An 18817-nucleotide genomic window follows, 5' to 3' on the forward strand; every position below is an offset into this window, starting at 1 on the left:
GTGGAGACAGGATTTTGCCATGTTGGCCAGGCTGGTCTTGAACTCCTGACCTCAAGTAAGCTACCCACCGTGGCCTCCCAAAGTGCTGGGATTACAGGCGTGAGCCACTGCGCCCAGCATTATACACCGCGTCCGACATTATAGCTAACACATTTGCTAATTATGTTTTCTTTTTTTTCCTTTTTTTTTTTTTTTTTTTTTTTTTTTTAACTGAGGCAGAGTTTCACTCTTGTTGCCCAGGCCGGAGTGATCTCGGCTCACTGCAACCTCCACCTCCTGGGTTCAAGTGATTCTCCTGCCTCAGCTTCCCAAGTAGCTGGGATTACAGGCATGTGCCACCACGCCCAGCTAATTTTTGTATTTTTAGTAGAGGCGGGGTTTCGCCATCTTGGCCAGGCTGGTCTCGAACTCCTGACCTCAGGTGATCTGCCCACCTCAGCCTCCCAAAGTGCTGGGATTACAGGCATGAGCTACCACACCAGGCTGTTATTTATGGTTTCACTTCCCCTGATTAAAAAGATTGGCTTTAAGCTTGTTGACTTCAAGAGGTTTCAGTTAAAAGTCTATATAGGGTTCTATGCAGATTTTCTCTCCCTAAAAGTAAAATTATTCTAGTTATAAAAATGAGTTGGGCCAGGTGCAGTGGCTCACGCCTGTAATCCCAGCTCTTTGGGAGGCCGAGGCAGGTGGATCACCTGAGGTCGGGAGTTCGAGACGGGCCTGACCAACATGGAAAAACTCCGTCTCTACTACAAATACAAAATCAGGCGGGCATGGTGGCACATGCCTGTAATCCCAGCTACTTGGGAGGCTGAAGCAGGAGAATCGCTTGAACCTGGGAGACGGAGGTTGAGGCGAGCCGAGATCCCGCCATTACACTCCATACTGGGCAACAAAAGCGAAACCCCAAGTCTCAAAAAAAAAGAGTTAAGATCATGTACTACTCTTTTAAGACCTATGTATCCGCAACTAACACAAAATGTGTCCAAACCTTTTAACAAAGTTATAGGTTTTATACTCCAATAACATGTAATGCAGCTTTTGAGCATTTATTTGCCTTTCCCTTTGCTTAATACCTGGTGATAAAATAGAAAATGGATTATATGTCAGAATTCTCGTGGAGCAGATTCAAATCACCAAGTAGTATTTATTACATTTAGTTCCCATACTCCAATTCAACTATTGTAAATCAGAAATCATCATGATCCTTCAGCTGGGTGCGGTGGCTCACACCTGTAATCCCAGCACTTTGAGAGGCCGAGGCATGCAGATCACTTGGGGTCAGGAGTTCGAGACCAGCCTAGCCAACATGGTGAAACTGTGTCTCTACTAAAAATACAAAAATTAGCCGGACATGTTGGTGCATGCCTGTAATCCCAGCTACTTGGGGGGCTGAGGCAGGAGAATCACTTGAACCTGGGAGGTGGAGGTTGCAGTGAGTCGAGATCACGCCACTGCAACCTAGCCTGGTGACAGAGCAAGACTCCATCTCAAAACATAAAAATTAAAAATTAAAATAAAAAAGAAATAATGATCCTTATTTTCAAAAGTTTGCAAATATGGGGCTCACAAATAGGGAATGAGAGTTTAGAAGCCATTGCCTTTAAATCTTTAAACAGTGGCCAGGTGTGGTGGCTCATCCCTGTAATGCCGGCACTTTAGGAAGCCAAGGTGAGTGAATTGCTTGAGCCCAGGAGTTCAAGACCAGCCTGGGCCACATGGCGAAACCAAAATTAGCCAGGTATGGTGGCTCATGCCTGTAGTCCCAGCTACTCGAGAGGCTGAGGTGGGAAGATCACTTGAGCCCAGGGGGCAGAGGCTACAGTGAGTCCAGATGGCACCACTGCTCACAGCCTTGGTAAAGAGTGAGAGCCTGTTTCAAAAAAGAAAAATTTTGGCTGGGCGCAGTGGCTCATGCCTGTAATCCCAGCACTTTGGGAGGCCGAGGGGGGCGGATCACGAGGTCAGGGGATCAAGACCATCTTGGCGAACACGGTGAAACCCCGTCTCTACTAAAAATACAAAAAAAATTAGCCGGGCGTAGTGGCGGGCGCCTGTAGTCCCAGCTTCTCGGGAGGTTGAGGCAGGAGAATGGCGTGAACCCGGGAGGCGGAGCTTGCAGTGAGCGCCACTGCACTCCAGCCTGGGCGACAGAGCGAGACTCCGTCTCAAAAAAAAAAAAGAAAAGAAAAATTTTAATGGTTATGCACATTACTTAAAATGACCTATTTAAGGAATTCAGACACGTTACACGCAAAAATGATCACTGCTATAAGTACACATTGCATTGAGAAAAGAGACGCTGCCCTTGTTTTCAGATTTGTGTTTATATTGCATGTGTCCTAAGTGAGGGTGACCAGAGCCCAGAGCTGGGCCAGCCCCCGTTGCATAAGTAAGGAAACTGGGTCCCCCTAGTGTTCAGTTCTTGTAATGACTCTCTAAAGGTGCAGAACAAGCGGCAAGAGAACTTAGAACTTCGCTTTCCATGTAACAACTCACACCCAAATCAAACTACTTCAATGACTATCCGCTTCCTACAGGGAAAATTAGACGGGAAACCTGATGCCCAGAACATTTCCCCAAATATTACTGAGAAAATACATATTGTGACCATGTATTTGTGTCATTTATACGCCTTTCCAGCAACTCAAGAACAAGCACACTCACTTCCCTAACAACTTATACACCCTAGAATTCGACCAAAACTTTAAACACCTTCTCTGCACCGGCACCTCCCATTCTTAGTCCCAACTTTGTCCCTGAGCTCCTGATTTACATCTGCCCGCACAGCAGGGCATGCATATAAAACTAGGCATCTTCAACTTAAAGTGTCCTCAGCAGAACTCTGGATCCTCCTCCTCAAACCCACTCCTCCACACATCCAGTCGGCTCTCCTTTCTAAATATATCCAGGAGCTGACTGCTTCTGCCAACTGCACCAGGACCCTTGATCCAAGCCAATATCATCTTAGCTGGATTATCACAGTAGTCTTCTAGCTGGCCTGCCTGCTTCCACTCTTGCAACACGCCACCCCCACCTTAATTTTCCATACAGCAGCCAGAGTAATCCTCTTACAGCACAAGTCTGATATAAATCCTTAGCCGTGGGCCCTGCGTGAACTGCCTAATGGATGCTATTCCTTTTCCCTCTGCTCCTGCTACACTAGCCTCACTGGCCCTTTTTTTTTTTTTTTTTTTTTTTTTTTTGGCGGGGAGTCTCGCTCTATTGCCCAGGCTGGAATGCAGTGGTGCGATCTAGGCTCATAGCAACCTCCGCCTCCCAGGTTCAAGCGATTCTCCTGCCTCAGTCTCCCAAGTAGCTGGGACTACAGGTGCCCACTACCACACCCGGCTAATTTTTGTATTGTTAGTAGACATGGGGTTTCACCGTGTTAGCCAGGATGGTCTTGATTTCCTGACATCATGATCTGCCACCTTGGCCTCCCAAAGTGCTGGGAATTCAGGCGTGAGACACCGCGCCCGGCCCTTCCTTTTTTTTTTTTTTTTTTTTTTTTTAGATAGAGTTTTCCTCTTGTTACCCAGGCTGGAGTACAATGGCACAGTCTCACCTCAGTGAAACCTCTGCCTTCAGGTTCAAGCGATTCTCCTGCCTCAGTCTCCCGATTAGCTGAGATTACAGGCACCCGCCACCACACCTGCTAATTTTTTTTTTTTTTTTTGTATTTTTAGTAGAGATGGGGTTTCGCCATGTTTACCAGGCTGATCTCGAACTCCTGACCTCAGGTGATCTACCTGCTTCGGCCTCCCAAAGTGCTGGGATTACAGGTGTGAGCCACCACGCCCAGCTTCTCTTACTGTTTCTGGAATTGTTCTTATTGTTGCAAGCTTCAGGCCTTAGCATTTGTGGTTCCCTTTGCTTGGTACTCCCTTCCCTGAGATGTGTATGCAATGTGACCCTTCAGTTTGATCACTTCCAAATGCCACCTCCCTAAGGAGGCATTCCTGTCTATCCTGTTCAGAATGGTACTTGTTTCTATCTGTTTACTTTGACATTAGGTTATAACAGCATCCACTTTGAGAGGCTAAGGTGGGCAGATTGCTTGAGCCCAAGAGTTTGAGACCAGCCTGGTCAACATGGTAAAACCCCTCTCTACAAGATACAAAAATTAGTCAGGCGTGGTGGCACGTGCCTGTAGTCTCAGCTACTTGGGAAGCGGAGGTGGGAGGACCACTTGAGCCCAGGAGGCAGAGGATATAGTGAGCCAAGATCACACCACTGCACTCCAGCGTGGGTGACACGGCAAGACTCTATCTCAAAAAAATAAATAAAATAAAATAAAATAAAATAAAATAAAGCATCTGTTTATTCCTTGACTCTCTGTCTCATCCACTAGTGTATTAGGGTAGGAGTTCTTTGTTCATTGCTATATTCCCAAGGCTCTGAGCAGGGCCTGGCACCCAGTAGGCGGTGCTCCATGAATATTGTTGAATGAAAAAATACATGAATGAATGAATGAGTTACAGACTTTTTTTCCCTTTAGTCACACAAGAGAAAAAAATGATATCTATTGACAGTTACAGCTCAGGAGAGTCTGTGCTGCTATGAAACGGCTGGAGAACCACAGGACACTGAAAGCATCATGCTCAGAACCCACCGGTTCAGCGTCCGAGGCTGGATGGGTCTCAGACTGCCCAGCAGTAGTGTACTATACAGGTGGGTCAGCTGTAAAGAAGAAAAAACTGATCCATGAGCCGACACTAAAGAAAAGAGTGGGATGAAATCAATACTGGGTTAAGTATGGAGGTCTGTGAGTTTGAACATATTGCCCCAATAGATTTTAACTATTTTCCAGTAGACTTTTTTTTTTTTTTCCATAATGCTTTCTTTTAATGCCTCAACTAGTCACAAGAGCTTTACTAAATATTGCAACTATTGGCTGGGCATGGTGGCTCACATCAGTAATCCCAGCACTTTGGGAGGCCAAGGCAGGCAGATTGCTTGAGCTCAGGAGTTCCAGACCAGCCTGGGCAATGTGGAAAAAAACCCCAACTCTAAAAAATAAAATAAAATAAAAATACACTGGGCATGGTGGTGCACACCTGTAATCCCAGCTACTTGAGAGGCTGAGGTGGAGGGATCACTTGAGCCCGGGAGGTCGAGGCTCCAGTGAGCCGTGATCATGCCACTGCACTCCACCCTGGGCAACAGAGCAAGACCCTATTTCAAAAATAAATAAATATTGCACGTCTCTTTTTTTGGCACTAAGGCAGAAGTACATAGACTGATTTCTCCAACTTTGAGCGATCCCAGATGGCTCTACTTGAACAGAAAAGAAATTGAAAGTTCAATCGTGTATAACCCCTTGTAAACAATCTGGGGGGAAAATGGTTAGGTTCTGGCTGGTGATATTTTACTTCAATGAGGTCATGTAGCACAGTGAAAACAACAAATAATTCAACATTAGGGAGACTTGGGATCTGATCCCATTTTTGCCATTGGTTAAACAACAAGCAAGTTTACTCGGCTTGCTGCAGGCTTGCGTCCTCATGCATGAAATGGACTAAACAATCTCCACATTATTAATGCTTTACGACTCTGCTTTCCAAAAATGGAAATGCATTTGAAGACAATACCAGGCCCTTGAAAATGAAGGGGGGAGGGTAAGAAACAAGCTGCAACAGAGAATAGTATCAAGCTTTTAAAGAAACAAGTTAATAGCAAAGCCAGAGGCCTTTACAGTGTCTATGCCCTTTCAGCTTGAATGCCAGCACTGGCTGTACCGACAGAAGACTTGCATGACCTTTTCCTGAAATAAGCCTTCCTCTCCTAGCAACTCAGTATCATGGGTACATTTTTCCAGGTACACTAGAGTTGGGTACTGGTCTAGAGCTGCACCGTCCAATACAGTAGCCACAAGCCACATGGGGCTGTTGGGCACTTGAAAATGTGCCCAGTTGGAAGTAAGATGTACTGTAAGTGTAACATACACACGGGAATTTGAAGACGGTACCAAAAAAAAAAAAAAAAGGGATATAAAATATTCAGCATTGATATTGATATTGATTGAAATAATATTTTGGACGCACTGGATTAAACAGAATATACTATTAAAATTAACTCCACTCGCTTCTTTATGCATTTGCTAATACGACTACTAGAAAAATTCAGCATACATATGTGGCTTGTATTATATTTCTATTGGACGGCGCTACTCTAGATATCAGAATCTAGAAAGTGACTGAGATTCAAACTCTTCAATGAAGCACTTTTTAAATACTCTACTGGGAAGTTGATTCCACTCACTGCTCTGCTGCCGTGGCGGTCCTGACTTTCCAAGGCCATGCCCAGAGCGCGGCACACGTGGCTCTCTCACAGGCAGGCCTGCACGGCGGGCGGCAGTGGAGGAGGTTACCCTGGGTCGCTGACGCCAAGGGAGGCCAAGCGACCCACCCCACACTTCTGAGCCCCGCCGGGGGAAGTCCCCGGGCGTGGAAACAGGCGGTGCGCCGGCCGTTCGCAGCTGCTGAGCCCGCGCGCCCGCACCCGCCTGGGCGCAGCCCGGGACAGCGACGCGCTTCCTGCCCGGGAAGGGCCCGAGCGCAGGGCCGGCTATAGCGGTCCCGCAGCTGCCTGCTTCGATTTTAGCACTCCCGCTCCCAAGAGGGAGTAACGCGTCCTTCTGTCCCTCTTAGGGCTTGAAATGTAAATTATTCGTATCAGGGGAATGTGTGTTTCAAAAAGCAAGCTGGACAAGAACGGACGGGTAATCCTCGCCAAATTCTTCTATTTAACCCTCACCATTAAAAGTCTGAGGCCTGAAAAACCTCTTGACCGGAAAGATACCAACTCCACAGGTGACTGGGATCAGGATCTACGACAAAAATGAACAGCATTCCAAATTCACTAATTTCTAAGAGTATTTAGACAGTAGAAAATTATTAATTCTTTTTATTAGCTCAATACTTTGTTCATTCAGCATTCAGTATTCTCTCCAGTTAATTTTAATAGCAAATCACCATTTTCTAAAATGACTTAAATGGGTTCAATCAAGTAGGAGAATGAATCCAAGGGAAACCACTGACTCAGATATAAAATGTGCCTTACATCATACTGCAAACATCAAACAATGAAGAATCTAGGTTTCAAATTTATACATATATATATCTCAAGTCTTTTTTTTTTTTTTTTTTTTTTTGACGGAGTCTTGCTCTGTCACCCAGGCTGGAGTGCAGTGGCCGGATCTCAGCTCACTGCAAGCTCCGCCTCCCGGGTTCACGCCATTCTCCTGCCTCAGCCTCCGGAGTAGCTGGGACTACAGGCGCCCGCCACCTCGCCCGGCTAAGTTTTTGTATTTTTAGTAGAGACGGGGTTTCACTGTGTTAGCCAGGATGGTCTCGATCTCCTGACCTCGTGATCCGCCCGTCTCGGCCTCCCAAAGTGCTGGGATTACAGGCTTGAGCCACCGCGCCCGGCCTATATCTCAAGTCTTACCCTCAAGGTAAGATAGGAAAGTGGGAAATGCTGTCTGCTCACTGGCATTCCATATTCACTGTAATTTCTAGATTTCCAAGATACATCTATCTAGCAGAGGTGATTTGTCAAGTCTGAGGTTTTCCACCTCCACCCCCATAGCAATGGGGCTGACGTTCACGCTCTGCAGGTCCTCATCAGCATTCATGGCACCCCAACAGATAACCCCATTAAACTCTCTCCGACTCAAGTAAACACTTCACAACGTAAGAAGGTGAGAAAGACATTATTACTGAAATAAACCTGAAAGTTGCTCTAAATCTATAGAAAAAGTGCAACACTCACAAATATAAATACCATTACACACTATTTGTAAGATCCCTCATAAATAAATGACTATGTTATAGCTCAGAACTGCAACAGAACTCCCACCACCAAATGTTGTGGTAGTGTAAGGACCATTGTTATTTTCACTTACAAATATTCCTGAGAGGTCATATTTTAAGCGGCTAAAAACTGATACAAGCTGTTCATTCTTTCAGGGATAAGGTGACAACCAGCAAGAGAAAAAAATGAGGTAATGCACTCCAGAGAGTAAGGAAGTCTCTCGGAAGAGGAGGGCTGTGGTGACGATCAGAGCCCACAGACGTCCAAAAATGTGACTTGGCTGGGCCTAACAGAGGGGAGCAGCTCTTCTAAAAACAAAATCACCCCCTGGAAATTATGTTGGTTGGTTCCTTGGGATATCTACCGTTCTTTTTCAAGTTATTTACTTGCTCGTTACCACCAGTCCCAGCTTTCTTGGGAGACATAAACATATTTGGGGAATGGAAATAAAGTGCTTGCTGCCACAGACCAGGCCAGTAAGATAAGAAGATAAAGAGTTTCTAGAGTTTTTATTATTCAGTTTCAATTCAGGTACCTGAAAGAAGGTTCTAGTCTGTTACTCTGACACAGCACAAGATCAGTAGTTTATTCCGATGAAGTATCCCACCCAAATGAAAGCATAACATGCAAGTAGTCATTTATTTCAATCACTCCTATTTGAAGGTCCTTATTTTTGGAGAACAGCCAGGCATTTTATTATCCACTCTTTCCATTCCTTAAAGGCTTCCACGGGTTTCGGTAAATTCCCATTACCCTCACGACTGTGTTCTGGAGTTGCTCCAGGTGTGCCAGAAGATTCGTCATCAATCCACCTCACCAGTGCCTGGAAAAACAGGAAAGATGCGCATTTCAACAAACCACAGCAAAATACTATCAGGCAAGAGAATAGCATTGGCCTCTAGATCATAGAGTGACATCTTACCCCACAAAGATGCTGCATTTGATAATGATGGTGTGAATATGAAATAATGCTTATGATATACCGAGTGAAATGGCGCATACCAAATATACACAGAATTACAAATGATGTCAAAAGTATGCATTGAAAAAAGATGAAAAAGAAATATACTCATTCTTACACTTTGTTACTAGCATGATAGGATTTTTTCTCAACTTGCTAAATATTCCACAAGGCATTATATTAATTTTTTGTTTTTTTGTTTTTTTGTTTTTTGAGACGGAGTCTTGCTCTGTCGCCCAGGCTGTAGGCTGGAGCGCAGTGGTGAAATCTCGGCTCACTACAAGCTCCACCTCCCAGGTTCACGCCATTCTCCTGCCTCGGCCTCCCGAGTAGCTGGGACTACAGGCGCCCGCCACCACGCCCAGCTAATTTTTTGTATTTTTAGTAGAGACAGGGTTTCACCGTGTTAGCCAGGATGGTCTCAATCTCCTGACCTCGTGATCCGCCCGCCTCTGCCTCCCAAAGTGCAGGGATTACAGGCATGAGCCACCGCGCCCGGCCGGCATTGTATTAATTTGACATGTACGTATATACATATATAAGTGTACACATAGGGATGGATAGACATATGTATGTGAAAACACGTGTGTAGACATTTCTGTGCAGTCACCTGAATGCGCAGTCACATCCATGAGTAGCCACATGAATGTATATTGATGTTTGTAGGCATGTGTGGGCACACACACACGCATACTCAGATTAGGTACTTTCCTTCTTCCTTTTTAAAGAAAATCATTTTTTCCTCCTAATGAACATCATACCTCTGTCCCATATTGGAAAGATAAATCTTGTCCACACACTTATAGGGTTTAAAAAATGAACTTTGGCCAGGCGTGGTGGCTCACGCCCGTAATCCCAGCACTTTGGGAGGCCGAGGCGGGCAGATCACAAGGTCAGGAGATCGAGATCATCCTGGCTAACACGGTGAAACCCCATCTCTACTAAACAAAATACAAAAAATTAGCCTGGCGTGGTGGTGGACGCCTGTAGTCCCGGCTACTCGGGAGGCTGAGGCAGGAGAATGGCGTGAAGCCAGGAGGCAGAGCTTGCAATGAGCCAAGATTGTGCCACTGCACTCCAGCCTGGGCAACAGAGAGAGACTCCGTCTCAAAAAAAAAAATGAACTTTGCCACACATATCAATATTTATTCTGTTTTGCAAAGTCAAACTCTCTTGCCCTTTGCCACACATATCAATATTTATTCTGTTCTGCAAAGTCAAACTCTCTTGCCCTAAATGGAAGAGAAGCAGGGAAACTTCTACTATTTCTCATAGAACTGTAAGCATAAATCACTCAAAGGCAAGCTGAAGTTTTTAAGAAGGGCATTTCTTCGCATGTTTTTAAACCACAGCTTCCTGCTTATCTTTACACTAATTTCCTCTGATAAATTATAACTCTAGAGAAGGATATAATAGAAACATCAGTTTGCTACTCAGATAACCACTTTCCCCTCTTTACACTGTCCACCCCGCAACTTACTTTGTATCTTTCTACAATGCTGAAGCCAACAGCACACTGCAACTTGCGCAAACAGATAGGGCAAAGGTTTAGAGGGCGCCGGTCAGCTTCTTCCAAGTGGTTGGAGCCTTGCATTAGGCATGCCAGCCACTGGCAGTGTCGCAGTCCAAATATGTGTCCGATCTCATGGGTTAAAGTCTGCAAGACAATCATGTTGAGGCTTTATAAGACCACCATCACATTAAGCTACACGTCTCTTCTTTTTCTTGCTTTTCCAGGAAACACAGGAATCAACTCCCTTAGTATTATCACCGAAACTTCACCCCGTCCAGACCTTCAAAGACTTAATAATCCCTCATCTCCCCAAATGTCTTACTGCCTTTCTGCTATAGACTTCCTCAACCTCAACACCGCTGACATGTTGGACCGACAATACCAGGTTGTGGGAGGCTGTCCTGTGCCCTGCACAATACTTTGCAGCATCCCTGGCTCTACCCACTAGATGCCAACAGAACTCCCTCCCTGATGGTGAAAATCAAAAATGTCTCCAGACATTGCTAATATTCCCTGGATGGCAAAATCACCCCTGGTTGAGAACTCTTAATCTAGACTAGGGTACTCGTTGTAATTCAGATTCTGGGGCCCTTCCCCTAGAGATGCTGATTTCAGTAGGTCTGGGAGAAAGGGGGCTTGATGTGCATGCTAATGAGAACATCAGGTGGCAATGACACAGGGGGTAGTTCTAAGAGGCGTAGCTCTCAAACCCCAACAAATAGTACAGGTGAAAGCAGAATTTCTCTAGCTGAAGGAAAAGCTCATCTCTCTGGCTATGGAAAAAGGGGAGATAGGCTTTCCACAAAAGCGAGCTGGGGATATCAGGAACTGCCAGGACAACTACAGTCAAGGGTAGCCTGGAGCCCAGGGCAGGAAGGCCCATGCTCCCAGAGAGGCCAGAAAGCAGAGGTCCTCCAAAGGCCTGGGGAAGGCAGCTTTGCCCAATGACCACAGTAGCTTGAAAAAGTAGGTCACCCAGTAACACCAGAATTCAGGAATTACACTAACAGCATGTGGGTACAGCCAAGGCTGCCTGTAACTAGTAGTACAAAAAACTGGCACTGATACTGTAAATTTCAATATTAAGGTATCCATTTAAATTGTTTTACTGATCATTTCAGTCAAGTACTATGCACCAAAATTATACAAATGATACAAACTCATTTATAATATTACCTTAAGGACTGACAATATACAATTTATGGAACTAAGATCTCTTTTAAAGAATCGTCCTGTTGGATTTTTTTAGTAACTTACCTTACAGGATCGAAGTAGTAAAACACTAGTTATTTCTGGAATATAATAGTTGTTGAAAATTGAATAGTCACTTGAAGATGTTTTTTTGAGCTTCTTCACTTTGCCTTCATAGCGCATGCTATAAAAATCACTGCCATACCTGGCAAAGCTGAATATCCCCACACCTACAAAAGAGGACAAGCAGCGACAGAATGAGAGTAAGGTCCCTGAGGAAAGACCAAAGAAAGAAGAGCCTGCTGGCCCATCTGGCCAGTGAGTACACCTCTGTGTCACTGTGTCCCCATCATCTGATACACTTATGGTTTGCCACCAAAAAGAAAGACTTTTGCCCCAGATTTCCCTATCAAAATCTTTTGCTGCTATTCACTTTGCCTTGCCCTGTAAAACTTAATGGACTTGAGGTGAAATACTGGAGAAACTGAAGTTTCAGAGAGTCTTTTCCCACAAAAGAAGTCTTTTTCTGAAAGTAGCAAGTACTCCAAATCACGTACTCAAAGAGGAATCATAAAAAATAACCACTTGGGTTGGGCGTGGTGGCTCACACTTGTAATCCCAGGACTTTGGGAGGCCGAGGCAGGTAAATCACCTGACGTCAGGAGTTCAAGACCAGACTGGCTAACATGGTGAAACCCTGTCTCTACAAAAATACAAAAATTAGCCAGGCATGATGGCAGGTGCCTGTAATCCAAGCTACTCAGGAGGCTGAGGCGGGAGAATGGCTTGAATCTAGGAGGCAGAGTTGCAGTGAGCCGAGATCGCACCATTGCACTCTGGCCTGACGACAGAGCGAGACTTCGTCTCAAAAAAAAAAAAAAAAAAAATCACATGAACAATAGGCAGTCATGATTTCACTCTTTAAGGACACACTAAACAGATCTGTTACACGTGTGTCTGGAGGGGTTGCTGGCCTTCCCTCACGCAGCACTGACTGAAGACAACCGCCCTGATGTCTTCAAGACCATGCTTTAAACCACGGCTTTAGACAGAATAACCCCTTCCCCTGCCCCACCCCCACCCCCTTTTTAAAGAACAGCCCAACTCTATTATGTCTCTAGTGTGTGGTGACCAGAATAAATACCCTTGTAACTGACTTCCTGTGTTACATTTAGAGTTATATCAACCATCTCTGCAAGCACAGAGAACACGGTTTGCTACATAACTCACTCTACAGGGTACTGCTTCATAATTCGACTTGTTTACATGATCACTTTTATTTATGTCTCTCGTTCAGTTTTTATTTTAAAGTACTACTTTTTTTTTTTTTTTTTGAGACAGTCTTGCTCTGTAGCCCAGGCTGGAGTGCAGAGGCGCAATCTCGGCTCACTGCAAGCTCCACCTCCAGGGTTCACACCATTCTCCTGCCTCAGCCTCCTGAGTAGGGGGGACTACAGGCATCCACCACCACGCCCAGCTAATTTTTTTTTTTTTGTATTTTTAGTAAAGACGGGGTTTCACCGTGGTCTCAATCTCCCGACCTTGTGATCTGCCCGCCTCGGCCTCCCAAAGTGCTGGGATTACAGGCGTGAGCCACCATGTCTGGCCAAGTAATACATTTTTAAAGAAAATAAACTCATAGATTTGTCCAATCTAATTTGATTCAAAAACAACTTATTCGCCTCCCTTTACCCAGAAAGTGTAGACTGATATTAGAAAATTAGGGAAAAAAGCATTCTGGAAGTTAAGAAAACACTAAATCTATTCATGTATCACAAGTAACCCCCTCTGGCCAATCAAGTGTGAGCATATCTCACTACAGTAATACTTTCAGCAAGGACACTTCTTTCTTCCAATAATCCTACAAACAGAAGATTATTTTCTTTTATAGTCAATGCGTCCCAATTTAAAAATATGAATCTTTGTAAACTTGGAGAAAACAAGACCACTGTGTTAAGATACTGTCACTGTGTAATCCTGCTACTTTTCTATGTCAATCTTTCATGTCATGTAATATTTAAGAAACTTACAAAAAAAAAGAATTAAAGTAAAAACCGTTTGGGGAAATGTTTCCTGACCTCCTCAAATATGTAAGATAAATCAGCTAGCAATATCTAGATAAACGAACATGTGGTTTTAAAATTTTTTTTTAGCTGGGTGTGGTGACTCACACCTGTAATCAAAGCACTTTGGGAGGCTGAGGCAGGAGGATCACTTCAGCCCAGGAGTTCGAGATGAGCTTGAGCAACACAGGGAGATCCCATCTCGACAAAAAAAAACAAACAAAAAAAAACAGCCGGGTGTGGTGGTCCTGTGGTACCAGCTACTCGGGTGGCTGAGGCAGGAGGATCCCTTCAGCCTAGGAGGTTGAGATTGCAGTGAGCCATGATTACACCACTGCACTCCAGCCCGGGTGACAGAGGGAGCCCCTGTCTCAAAAGAAAAATAAAAGGTAGATAAAATTATTTTTCAATGTTTCCATCTCTATCAGGTTAATAATAAAAGAGAAAACATATGATAAAAAGCTACCGCACACCACCAAAGTCAGTAACAGAGTAGTGACCCACGTCTCCAAGAATGCATGTTGGTAGGGCCATGGGGGGCTACAAGGAACCTCACATAAATGGAGAATAAAGAATAAAAGAATAGGTGGGAAGAGATTCCATAACCCTACAGCCCCCAACTCTAGTAGAAACATTTGTACCAAAAAGTTTACCACCCCCCACAAATCCTAAAGCTAATATAACATCCAGACAGACCATAAACTCTAAGGATATTCCCTGTACATACTCCCCATCCCCAGAACACTAATAAACCACTCCCCTTGGGGGGCCTTTTCCCTTTCAAGTCTGTCTTGGATTCTTGGGAGTGAAGTTAGGGAGGTAAGAGCAAAAATGAAGGGGAGGGGAGAAGGTAAGTAGGAAGATGACAAAAAAAAAAAAGTTAAAAATATAACCGGTTTCCGGAACCTTTCCCATCCCCAATATTACCATGCAGAGTTCCTAATGAGTCAAGGTTTATTACATATCTCAAATCAAAGATGGAAGTTTTGACTTTTTAAATTAAAAAACAAACATCGTAGGATGAGAAAGAAGTATACACTTACTCTATAGCTCTTCTATCTGTGCAAGATGATTATGAAAAAAACTGAAAAACAATTAGCAAGATTTTCACATCCATTAATAATAGCTCAAACTGTAAATGGTTTAATTCACCTTGCTACTGAATTACTGACATTTACTAGCTGTTATGCTGAATGCCTATATATATGACAGGCCTATATATACTTTTTTTTTTTTTGAGACAGGGTCTCACTTTATTGCCCAGGCTGGAGTATACTGGTGTGATCATGGCTCACTGCAGCCTCAACCTCCTGGGCTCAAGCAATCCTCTCACCTCAGCCTCCTGAGTAGCTAGGACTACAGGTATATGGCACCAAACCCAGCTAATTTAGTTTTTTTTATTTTTATTTTTTTGTAGACATGTGGTCTATGTTGTCCAGGTTTATACACACTTTTTATGTATAGGCACTTTTATGTAAATTATCTCCAAATCACTCCATGATGTGGATATTGTTACCTTTAAGGTCATGTACATAGTGAACGGCCAACTGAAACCCAGATTATCAGAATCTACCAACAGCACGCTTCCCATTATGGCATAATGTCTCAACTGAAAATACTATACAGTTTTAAATATCAAAACGATTCTTGGTTGGAATTTTTTTCCCTCTTTTAACATCTTCAAATATTCTCAAGTTGAAGAAGCTTCTAACAACAACGCCAAAAAAGGAATACCATCTGTCAGAGAGGCCTGTCCAAAGACAAAATTCCACGAGTCTCTTGGGTAAAGATCAATCATTGTTATGCCCACAATACAGAAGGCATCTTCAGGTTTCTTCTTTTTCAAGAACTTCAGAATGTCCCCTATTTAAAAAGAAATACATAAATGTATGAGTGTATATTATATACATATGCTTCCTTTACTCGGTTTAAATTGCAAAGTTGTGTAATTCACCTGCATGAATCTGTAGGTTTTGTGTGTTCTCATTGACTCTAAAGGAACACCTTGTTGCGGAAACAGGAACTGGTTCTAGGAGTTTTACTCTCAAGCCATAGAAATATGCTTTACAGTAGCCCGTGAGCCATTTAATATATTCTTCACTGATAATTCTGGTGTTTCCTAGAGAGCCTATAATATGGAAGAACATTTAAAAACAGACTTTAAGATGATTATTCAGTGTTTACCCAGTCTATGAGTAAGAGGATTCAAATTAGAAACAAAACCAACTAAATTTTCAATACACCTTTATCATTCATTGGTGTTGCTATGAATTAAAAACAAATAAAATGTTATCTTTTAAGTCAGTTTGGCTACAAAACTTGTACCATTGCAATGATATCAAAAATGATCCTAAAACGGCCCATCTGAATCAGACCAATAGCCCGGACTATTCCTGACAACAGCGCCATCGCAAAACCGAACCAAAACCAGCACATTACCAGTATTTACCAATGGCCTGTATATAAATGCTGCGTTTGTCTGGAGAGGGTGTCTTTCTGTAAGGATCACTGAAGAACTGTTCAAAGTCTTGGGGGGCCTCAGGGTGGGAGGTGATCCAATCTGATGGAGAATGCAAGGTAATCGGCCCAAAGAGATCACTGGCTGGCTGGAAGGCTTCATTCATTAAACGCTGTTCCCCAGCATCTAATTTCTCATACTGTGACACAAGCACTGGGTTCTTTGAGATGAGAGCTGTTTTTAGGGTCTGTTCAGAGTGTCGTATTATTTGCATCTAACAAAAAAACACAAGTAGTCAAATATAAAAATGCATATCCATATTGGGGACTTTACCTAACCTCCATATACAGCTCTGATTTCTCCCTAGAGTGAAATGACTGACTGATAATGCTTTAGAGTGGTCACATTTAAGAGTGGTTTCCTCATGTCCAATCAATTTCTTGGGGAGCTAAGAAATTAAAAAGACAATCATGAAATCCATTCCTCTATCTCATAAGGAACCTGCTCCCATTACAAAAACTAGTGGTGGCCAGGTGTGGTGGCTCATGCCTGTAACTTCAGCACTTTGGGATAGGAGGATTGCTTGAGGCCAGGAGTTTGAGAACAGCTCGGGTAACACAGTAAGACCCTATCTCTACAAAAAGTTTAAAAATTCCCTGGGCATAGTGGTGCACACCTGTGGTCCTAGCTACCAGGGAGGCTGAGGTTGCAGTGAGCCATGATTGTGCCACTGCACTCCAGCCTGGGCAAGAGTCCAAAACAAACAAACAAAAAAACCTCATGGTGACCATAGGAGCAGGACCTCACACCCTATTTCCTTCTTTTGGGGAATATTGGCCTGGCATGGTGGCTCACGCTTATAATCCCAGCACTCTGAGAGGCCAAGGCAGAAGGACTGCTTGAGCCTAGGAGTCTGAAATCAGCCTGGACATCATGGCAAAACCCCACATCTACAAAAAAACTAGCCGGGCGTGGTGGTGTGCACTTGTAGTCCCAGCTACTTGCGAGGTAAGGTGGGAGGATCATCTGAGCCCAGTAGGTCGAGGCTGCAGTGAGCCGTGATTGTGCCACTGCACTCCAGCCTGGGCAATAGAGACTCAAAAAATAATATTATGAATTAACTAATTAGTGCCACATGAAAAATACTCACCGTTTCTAATGTGACTCAAAGATCTTCAACATCAAATAAAAACAAAACTAATGTAAGCCCTATCATTTCTGCAATTTAACTGCAGGCTGAGAAGCTACAGCTTAGCCACTGAAGTTTACGGCCTCAAAGTCATGTCACATTAGGGAAGACATCAGATGACTAATCAAAAGCCAGACTCACAATGACAGGTTTCTTCCATTCACATCGTGTTCCTATGTAGAGCTTTCATCCTTCCTCTTGAAGGGTCCGATGTTCCACCACGAGGCTTTTTGAATTAGACAAGGGGGGAAAAAACTGAACATCTGTCCGGATCACCTCTGTCATATTTTCTAATTATCTAGATTTGGCCAGTTTAATGATAGACGACTGATGGGAAAACTTAAGCTAATGTCTGTTCTGATTGAACCTCTGAATTCTGGGGTTGAAGAGGCTGGCTGAATTTCCAGATCAAATGTCTCTGCACTCAAGCTCTGATATAAGCATAGGCTCATCCTCACTCCCACACAACTGGGCGGAAATCTGACTTCTACAGGACAAAATACAAAACAAGATGCACCTTCCTGTAGTCTACCTACCTTGATTAAGAAGGAAGGCTCCCACGGAAGCTTTTATCTTACAAGGACGGACATGTCTGGGCCTGGCCGGAAAAAAGTTGTGGAGTGTGCCTTCATCTTAATATTAAAAAGGCAGTATGAAAGGTCAGGAGGCCTCCTCTTGCCTCCCAAGCTTAATCTAGGGAAGCTGCGGGAGAAGACAGGCAGGGGGCGGAGAATTCGGTCACTGCAGTGGGCTGGAGGCCTGGGATGCTTTGGTCCCAAAACCAGAACATCCCAGGCAAACCGGGAGGAGTTGGCCACCCTGGCTGGTGGCCTATAGCAACTTGCACTGTGGGCTCTGGTCTGTGCAGGCACAACCCAGTCTCCGGCTGGGGGTGGAGTGGGGGTTCCCCGGGGACTCTCGCTTCGCCACTTCTTCCCCAGGAGCCACGGGAAAGGCCTCCCTTGCGCCCTAGAGGCACTCCGCCCCAGCGGTCCCCCGGCTTCCGCTACGTCCGCCCCTCCTACATCCTCATCCCTCTCCACTGACCGCGACTGGCCCCCGCCTCTACGACCCGACTGCCCTGCCTAGGGGCCCCGGGCCAACTCTGACAGCACCCGCGAACCGCCCTAACTCAACAGGCCTCGACACAACCCACCCGCGGCAGCCCTCACGCGCTGGCGCACCGCGTCTCTTCGCACTACGCCACGCCCACTGGCGCCACGCCCCTTCGCGCCACGCACCGCGCCGCTCCGTCGCGCACGCCCTGTGGGCCCCGCCCCACTCACGACACGCCTGCGCCGCGCCACGCCGCTGAGCGCGCGGCCGCCTGGGCAGGCGCAGAGCAGGTCAGCGGCCGCTCCCGGCCTCTTCCAGAATAGAGGGTCGCGAGGGGACTACAAGCCCCAGCTGTTCGTCCCCACAGTCGCCGGTTCCTCGCCTGCCCTCGCGGGGGCTCCGCGACCCAGTTATCGAGAGACACAGACGCGCCCGTGTCGCCGGTATGGAAGGGTTTGAGAGACGTCCCCGGCGTGACGAATGCAACCAGCGTGGCCCCAAATGAGTCGGTGGCCGCCCCAGGTTGACGTAGAGCCGCGGCGTTCCCCGGGGCCGTCACCCGCAGGAC

The 18817-nt window shown here is 45.1% G+C and overlaps 2 protein-coding genes across 11 annotated transcripts in view; both read right to left on the reverse strand.

Moving 5' to 3' along the window:
• Positions 1 to 6532, reverse strand: part of ARSG (arylsulfatase G) — a 147591-nt gene extending 141059 nt beyond the window's left edge. The window contains exon 1 of one of the 2 annotated variants that reach the window (XM_050762449.1): positions 6265 to 6532. The gene's annotated coding sequence lies outside the window, so the exon portion shown is untranslated. The remainder of the gene's footprint in view (positions 1 to 6264) is intronic. The other variant, XM_050762446.1, reaches the window with a different exon arrangement.
• A 1780-nt stretch (positions 6533 to 8312) lies between these two features.
• Positions 8313 to 18817, reverse strand: part of AMZ2 (archaelysin family metallopeptidase 2) — a 50985-nt gene continuing 40480 nt past the window's right edge. For 2 of the 9 annotated variants that reach the window (XM_050762469.1, XM_050762468.1), the window contains 7 exons: positions 17335 to 17419; positions 15996 to 16278; positions 15501 to 15674; positions 15281 to 15409; positions 11550 to 11713; positions 10260 to 10436; positions 8313 to 8641 (listed from right to left, as the gene is read on the reverse strand). In XM_050762469.1, coding sequence (XP_050618426.1) covers positions 8486 to 8641; positions 10260 to 10436; positions 11550 to 11713; positions 15281 to 15409; positions 15501 to 15674; positions 15996 to 16278 — 1083 coding nt within the window. In that variant the 5' untranslated portion in view covers positions 17335 to 17419 and the 3' untranslated portion in view covers positions 8313 to 8485. Of the gene's footprint in view, positions 8642 to 10259; positions 10437 to 11549; positions 11714 to 15280; positions 15410 to 15500; positions 15675 to 15985; positions 16279 to 17334; positions 17420 to 17729; positions 17896 to 18349; positions 18417 to 18817 lie in introns of those variants that run through there. The other 7 variants (XM_050762464.1, XM_050762467.1, XM_050762463.1 and 4 more) reach the window with 7 other exon arrangements.

The sequence above is a fragment of the Macaca thibetana genome, chromosome 16 (assembly GCF_024542745.1).
Source record: "Macaca thibetana thibetana isolate TM-01 chromosome 16, ASM2454274v1, whole genome shotgun sequence".
Lineage (NCBI taxonomy): Eukaryota > Metazoa > Chordata > Mammalia > Primates > Cercopithecidae > Macaca > Macaca thibetana.